Source organism: Buceros rhinoceros, unplaced genomic scaffold (assembly GCF_000710305.1).
Source record: "Buceros rhinoceros silvestris isolate BGI_N320 unplaced genomic scaffold, ASM71030v1 scaffold15233, whole genome shotgun sequence".
NCBI lineage: Eukaryota > Metazoa > Chordata > Aves > Bucerotiformes > Bucerotidae > Buceros > Buceros rhinoceros.
The window spans coordinates 1-8,054 of record NW_010405548.1 but is presented as its reverse complement, the minus strand read 5'-3'; the positions used below and the strand labels follow the sequence as shown (position 1 = coordinate 8,054).

Below are 8,054 nucleotides of genomic sequence, written 5' to 3'. Positions count from 1 at the left end.
GGCTGCTGAATACCTTCTGCAGCACCTCTGGCCTAAACTGGGAGAGAAGATCAGTCTGGAGAAAAAGGGTCTTGTTGTCTCAAACTTTTTCTCTGGATAGGAGGGTCAAAGTGTAATTCTAAACCGTTGTATGCTATTAAAAAAGACAACTAAATAACTTCGTTTAAGCATTAGGTTTCTTTCTAATCCTAGCTGCATTTCACTATAGTAAAAGTGGGTATTTGAAGAAAATATTTCACTATTAAACACCCTCACAATTATGTTTTTAGAAGTGCCTTTTCCAGGTCAGGCTCTAATCTATTAAGAAAAGTTACCTTGGTTTTTCCAAAATATAACTGTACTAATTAGGTATTGTACTGAACCATATGAAAAGTGTAAAAAGCTATTTCTACGCAGTTTCTGAGGTAAAAAGCTGGCATGTTAAAAATATATTAATGCAAGTAATTTGGTTGTGAGTGTGCCCCTTGCCCATCTTCCCCAAACAGAGGAGATGGGCACAGGGCGTTCAGTGAAGTGGAGGAAAGGTCTGCAGCGTGCTGCTCGGTATGCTGCATCATAGTTCATCGTGGTTTCTTGTGAGGTCCTCCCCATAATTAGTAGCTTGACTTCCAACGAACATATTCCAGTTGTCTAGAATCTCCTCTTTTGTCAGTTTTTGATCCTGGTGGGAAGAAAATAAAATCTCTGTAAGAACATCTTCAAAGCTAAGTAAAGAACACACCAACACAGACTTACAAGAGCCCTGGGAAACAGACAGTTTTCGAAGCAGCAGAACACAGGTTCAGGAATGACTGTAGCCGTTGCAGCGACTGAAATTCGGACCCCAGTAGAAGACGGAAGTCCCACTGGCTTCAGTTGGGTCAAACTGCTAACTGGAAGTTCCTTGTCTTTGACTGCCAAACAGTATGTGGGTTCTCTGGTACGCAGTTTTGCCCTGTGGTTTCGTTTTGCTCTCCTGACAGTAAAAATGGAAATCCTCTGGGGTACTTTGAAGATTGTTGCTTATGTTACCAATTTACCCACTCTCCGTGTAAGAGCGTTTTGGCTTTTCAGGTTCCAGCTGAAGATCCCCATCTGGGATCTACTGAACTATTAATCTCCCAGGTCAGAGGAAGCAGATATATAGAACCAGTCTTTAAGTCAGAGGTTTGATTATGGAAATGGTGGGGGTTTGCTACCTCCCATGTAATGTATCTTTTATTTTTCTCTTGCAGTCTAAATTAGCATACAAAAGCCATGAGCGCTCTTAAAAGGAAAAAAGATATTTCTACTGTGTTAAAACTTCCAGCTTTAAGATGATAAATAATTTCTTATAACTTAATGAAAGCCAAGCAGACTTCTAGAGCTGATAAACTGAAGCGTACTACTTTGCGATTCTAACCCTAAAAACTGAAACTGGCATTGATACAGTAACACACTCACAATTCTAGCCTCTGAAAAGCCATCTGAAGTGTACTAGTAAGCAAAGAATAAATTCTAGCAAGCAGGTATGTTTAGAAAAACCACACCACCTTAGAGAACCTTTTAAAGTATACTAGAACACTACATACCTTGTCTACATCTGATTCGTAGACTAAGTGCCTGGCCTCAGCTAGCGCGTGATCATAGTCTTGTGGGAGAATCCAGTGCTGGATCTCCTCTTTGTCCATCTTTCCATCCTTGTTGAGGTCACGAAAATCTGAAAACTGTTCACGTTCTGTAATCACCCAGTCAGGCTCTGGTCCACCCTCTTCATTTGCAAACATATCAGCTGGAGAGGAAGTAAAGGTCTCACTCCGGTCCTATTTAATTTGCAAATTGCGCAAAAGACATTTGCACAGTGCTCCTCACAGGAAGACTGAACTTCTCACTCTTTGCCCAGTGATTCTTTGTACAAAACTTGACAGGTGGGGTGTAAATAGAGTAGCTGTGTGTGTATATTCTCTCAGGCCCACTTCCTCACTGCTGGCGATTCTGTCCATTCTTACATTACCCTCGTATCGTAACTGCACTGCTGGTGAGGCTAACCTGAGAAGTGAAGTTGGCTGGAGACCATCACCCACTGAATTCAGAACAGAAAAAATTCTTAAAGGATCTTTAAACAGCAATCATAAGCTTTAGTGCTAGACTCAGTTACATGGGGAGAAAAGAACTCTGCAATTTTATCTCGACCCTGCCAGCACATTTCCCCATCAAATACCTGATTTAGAGGCTGCATTTTTTTTACTACTTTTTGGTGTTTCTTATTAATTACCAGAAGAGATTTGGTTTTCTGGTTTCTTTAACTGCAATTCATCAAAAATAAAGAATATTCCATCTGAAAAAGTGAAGTAGGGATATTTTTAAGCATAGTTTTTCTCGACTCATGAAGAAAACTTCAGACAACACATTCACTTTCTTTTTTCATTTTTTAAAGTGCAAATTATATTGTTTATTCGAAGCAACTGACATGTTCTGTCAATTTGATTTTTATCATCCTTGCCAATGTGGGGTGATCGTGACTAGAACATTCTATGTTCCTATCTATAGAAGACAAGAAAAACCAGCATTCACAAGGTAACAAATGTTGACAATTACCTTATAATTACATGTAGGTAATGTCACTGAATGAACTGAAATTACTGTGGAAATTATGCTGCTCCGTTATTTCAGTCATAAATGAATAGCGCCCGCATTCTGAGGCTAAATATAATTTACAAGGAATAGAACCCCCCCGCCATTAATTAATGTGTGTATATTGTTCCTGTTACACATGAAGTGATCTTTACAGCACCGCTAGAAACACGAAGATTATCTGAGTTTGCTCTAATGCTTTCCTGGTGCTACTTTCTTGATTTAAAAACCCATCAAAGTGAACACAGGGGGAGAAGTTACCTCCCAGGATCGTCGTAAGATTCAGAAGGCTAGGAGGTGCGCCGGGCTAGGAAGTGTGCCGCTGCAACGGACAGGAGATTATATACACAACAAATCTCAGCACTTACCGATGTACTCATCTTGATCCACAAACCCATCGCTGTTTTTGTCTATGTCTTCTAAGGTTTCCTGGAAAATATTTTTGCATCAATCAAGAAAGAACTGAGAATTTCAGCTAATTGCCAGAATCAATATTCAATCATTTAACATTTCGGGCCTTGACCTGCTCTTTTCCTTACGCAGGAAAATGTACTCTCCCTGTGAGGGTTGTTTATGCTATGATTACAGAGATAACCTTTTCTGTTGAAAAAATCCCCTGCATGAATGCACTGGACTCCACACTTAAGTTTTGAGAGAGTGGCAAATACAAGCTTGTATTAAACACACAGCTGCCGCATCCCAGCACGCCTTTCCTCTTACTTGGGTCTAAGTCCATGTCTCTTGATTCCATTTAGGAGCTGTCTCAGTGCATTTAACAAGTTCTTTTATACTGAGAGCTCTAAATCAAGTGAGTTTCACCCCTTCCTGTTCCCCACTTAGCTATTATGTGTGTGTTTCTTTCTAAACCCCACATGGAAAAGTTAGAGAAGCACTTCAAAGCTCATAAAAAAAACAAAAAAATTAAAATGATGACATTGGTTTTGCTCTGCTTACTAAGACGACAATGTTTTTCATATGCTCAAACTCCTCTGGGTGAAGGAAAGCTGTGAATTCTTCACGAGTGGCAGCTAAGTCTCCGTCCAGATCTGCAGTTTTGAATCGTCTTTCATCTCTGGGCAGCATTTTCTTAAAGCTGTGCTGATCAGTTGCATCTTGGAATTCTTCTGGATTTTCTGCAAATTCATCAAAGAGGATCTCAGAAGTATGTCTCTTTTAAACCGTATTACCACAGTGAAGGACCCCAACTTGCTGTTAGATTCTAGAAGTACAAAGGCTCGTTGTCAGTTATAGCAGCTACGTCAAAAGGGAACTTCTCTTTCCTACGCAGTTTTAAATTCAGGGGTCGAGTGCTTGGTTTGATTTCTAAAGGAGACTCAGTAGTATAATTGAAGTACCATTTTGAATGTCAAAAACCCAATGTATTTCTAACTGGAGGAGCCTTTAATTCAGCTCTGCCAGTACATTTAATGATCCCCCCTCCAAAACATTCTGTGTGCAGTGGAAATGGCTGCAATAACCAACTAAGAAGTGCTTTTGACCTCTGAGCAGCTCTAAAATTTCATGTGATTTTTAAGAGTTCTAAAAGTGACACCAAACGCCTGTTGACTGTAAGGCATGAAATCACACCGTATAATATCAATAGTCTTTGATCATACAGTCTGAAAACGTTCTCTTACCTAGGTAATAACCATATGTGGCTTGTTTGTATTCTTCCCAGGCAATTTTATTGTCCTTGTTTAGATCGTAGTCTTTCCAAACTTTAGCCACGTTTTCATAGATATAGCGTTTCTGTACCCGTTTAATCCAAGTTTTTAGTTCCTCTGTGGTGACGTAGCCATCTTTGTCATCGTCTATTCTGTCCACAATCTTTCTGTAAAAAGAGACCAACATCCTTAAGAGTTGACAGAAAAACTGCATGTCAGTCAGTTTTGGCAATCTTTATCTGATCCCGATTTTCCACAAAAACAGAGTGCCCAAAACTTACAGCTGTCCTGCTGGCTAAGGTTTTCTTGCACTTAGCAGATTATCTTAAGGGATGTGTCTCTATTCATTATTCAATATTGCTGTGAATAATTGAAACGAATGTGTACAACTGAAGTTGGTGAACAAAGTACCTCGGATAATACATGGCTTTCTTAGGGTGTATCTACTAACTTAGGGGAAACCTGTTCTTCACTGTTGGACGCTAGGGTGGAGGGAGTTACAGGACTCACTGTATCTTGTTGTATCTCTGCTCAGGAGGTGCAGGAGCAAACCACTGGTAGCTGCACTGCACCTAGCTGAGTGACCACCCAGTGGCCAACTCCAGCAAGTCTGAATGACCAAACAGCTCAATCACCATCCCTATGGACTCGTTTCACGTCACCTGTAAGAAGGGGTACGAGCAGAAGTTGACCTGTCTAAACTCTGACTTGAGATTCAAGGAGTGAACTCCCTAAACCTTCAGGCAGCTGAGGGACACAGGGAAAAGTTCTGCACTTCTCAATTCAGTATCTTGGTTCTTCACAAAGAAACAGGCCCTGGTCAGGCAGAAGTGCTCACCTGGCGAAGCCATGTCTTTTTCTGCAACTTAGTTATGAAAGTGGTAAGTAGAGTCAAACAAGAGCAGCAGCTTCTGCTGAACTTCCAGCAATCCTGTTGCACTCTAATAGTGTCATTCTGAACTTATAAATGAGCTATTTCTGAGCTACTGGGGGGAATAAAGGAGCTGTAGAATTTGCTTTCTGAAGGAGTGAAGTATGAATTAACTGACTGGAAAGCCTTTTTCCTTTTGTATAAATCTCATGGGGAACTGACTGCCAACAGCCCCTTTCACTGCGTGCCGGACTGTATTTGTCAACAGATTTGCCTCACAATGAATTTTATTTAATTGGTTTAGCTGTATTTCTTTCTACTGTTAAAGGTATTAGTTATAGTAAATTACTCTGCTAGTAGCTCTTTGGTATTTTAAACAGGGAAGAGACAGGACTGTTTACCAGAAAATGTTTCATGCCTCTTCCTTTTCAGCTGTTTTTATAGGACCGTTACATCCGTGTGCGCTATTTCACTTGCCTCCTAGTTGAAGATGGGGACAAAGCCTGTCTTGCCTACAGGCTCCCAAAGGTACAGATTAGAAGGTATTGTATGGCCCCACTTATACTCATAATTACCTGTAAAATGGCCCAGGATCATTCTAAGTTTTGTGGTGGAGCTAATGTCTATTGATCCAACTGAGAAGCCTTAGTGCCTTTATTTTAAATACTCAACTGTTGAAAACACGCTCCTTGAATTTTTGCTGTAAACAGACACAAAATTCCAGCTCATACCTAGGAATTTACATGCACAAGTGTGTAATTCTTAAAACTTTCTGTCTCCCTGTACCTGAGGTGGGAGCACAGCTGGTATTAGTTTCCCACCTCATAGTAAAGAAGTTAGAGGGTGTGTGGAACAGGTACATACGACCTGAGATTTAAGCTTTGAGTCCGCGAGACGTCTGGTGATGAAACATAGTTGGGGCAAGGAAGTTGTTGCTGTGAAGCGGCTGAAAGAGCAAGGCTTCCCCTCTGCACCTGATGTAAGTACAACTATATGTTGATAAACTCTGGCCTTGGTCTGTATGAAAAGCAGAAATATTTATATTGTGACGATCCCTAAATATCTCCTATGTTCTCCGAAAATGACAGGCCCATCACAAATGGCAGGGAGAAGGTTCGGAGGACTGCAGCCCCACTCGCCTCCTTTTCAGCCCATCTCCAGTCCCTCAATGCAGTCCTTGGCTGCTGCACCAGGATCAGGGTACGCTTCTCCAAAACCAGGTGAGTTGTGGTACTACGTGTGGGTGGGCAACGTGTGAGTCGTCCCTCGTGAGCGATCCCGTGCAGGAGGACAGGGGGAAGGGCTGACCTTGTCCTGGAATCTGTCATAAGGGCAGATGCACTCCTAGGTCACAATACGATTATGGGCTGGTACGTGCCATAATCTCATACCAAGATCTTACTGTGCAGCTGCTCCTCCACTGAGGCTGCAGGTAGTTGAGTTTGCAGGGGGGTTTCTGCATACTAGGTAGTTCCTCTTTCTGCATACTAGATAGCTCCTTCTTCTTTGCTGGAAATGCTCTGGGATTCTAATCCTGGTATTGATCATCAGGATGACCAATGTGCTGCCACACTTTCTAAGCAAGGTAAAACAACTTCAAATGCAACGCCACGTGCTTTGAGAGCAGCAGGCTATATGGTCCTGTTTCCTCCCAGAAAGATTTAAAAATGGCTTTTCATTAAATCTATCAATTTCTTGAAGCCAATCACTTGCTAAGAAGTGACACTACGTGTAACTCTTGCTGTAGAAGTTGCCCATAATGAAACTGGCCTTTTTTCCCCCCCAATATATCTGACTATTAAACCGCAATGAAAAGAAGGAAGTTACATGTTTTTTAAACCCTTTCTCTCCTCTACCTCCCAGTACTCTGTGTGAAAATGACAAGGTTAGGAAACACTGAAAAGTTACGAAACGTTCCCAGAGCCCCCCCGGAACCACATCTGTGTCCTGCTGCACACTGCTCATCCCACAATGTGGGCTTCAGTCCTTGGAGGGACGCTTTAGTCACCTCTGTTTGAAAGGTTCCTGCCTGTGGCTTCTGCCCTTGCTGAGTAACTGTTTGTAAAAATGTATTTCTCTTCGGGTAAGAGTAAACCAGTTTTAAAAAGGCACGTGCATTTTAGTGGTAAGTTCTACAGGAATCTAAGTTATAGATATGTAAGTGGAGAACATGGTTTCTTTTGCTCCTTCTTGAAACAATGTGGATGAAATTGGTCATTCCTGTTAACCACTTTATCTGTTTACTCACTGAGATATATGCAAATAGCGACAGCTTCCAGACGTAACAGTGATACTGCACTGAGAGCTTATAATGAAACTAGATGGACCTATGAGTGAGAATCACTCCCTACGGAAGGGAAGGCAAAGGTAATCTTTGTGGGAAGATGCAGATATTTAAAATTGTTTTCCTGCTAGTAACTACATAAAAGGCTCGCTCTTGAACTACTGTTAAACTTAGTGATCTGACTTCCTGTAGGTGTAAGGGACAGAGAAGCAGTCAAATAAGGCATCTGTTGCATGGACTCTGATCTTGGCATAAAGAGGAGCAGGGAAGCAAGAACAAGGCTGTGAGATGGTTGGCAAAGATGTCACAAGTGGAAAAGCGGTGGGGAGCTTCAAGAGCACTTGTAAATGGAGCTGTAAAGGAGGAGTTGGTTTAAACTTGATTTACACTAATACGGTCCGGGCAAGCGACCCAGAGGCAAGGAACTGTGGCAGCAAAGCCCTCCAGCAGCGGGTGAGGTCTATCCAGCACCGGGCACAGCAGCACATACAGCAGCTCCCTCCGTGAGGCATTTGCTGTAGGACCAGAAAAGGCAGGAGAGAAAACAGCAAAAGTGATGAATTGCTGGATGCTCGTTGCAAACTCGGCGGGGTGTGAACCGGAGAGGTACCGCCGGCAGCGCAGGGTACGGGTCAGCACTACG

The 8,054-nt window shown here is 42.1% G+C and overlaps 1 protein-coding gene across 1 annotated transcript; it reads right to left on the bottom strand.

Moving 5' to 3' along the window:
* Positions 1 to 553: 553 nt before the first annotated feature.
* On the bottom strand, positions 554 to 4,423 carry RCN1 (reticulocalbin 1, EF-hand calcium binding domain; the record flags this gene model as incomplete). The annotated part of the gene is made up of 5 exons (XM_010133782.1): positions 554 to 661; positions 1,551 to 1,750; positions 2,961 to 3,021; positions 3,547 to 3,725; positions 4,230 to 4,423. Coding segments are annotated over 5 exons (742 nt in total), but the record flags the coding sequence as incomplete, so codon positions are not given.
* Positions 4,424 to 8,054: the final 3,631 nt, after the last annotated feature.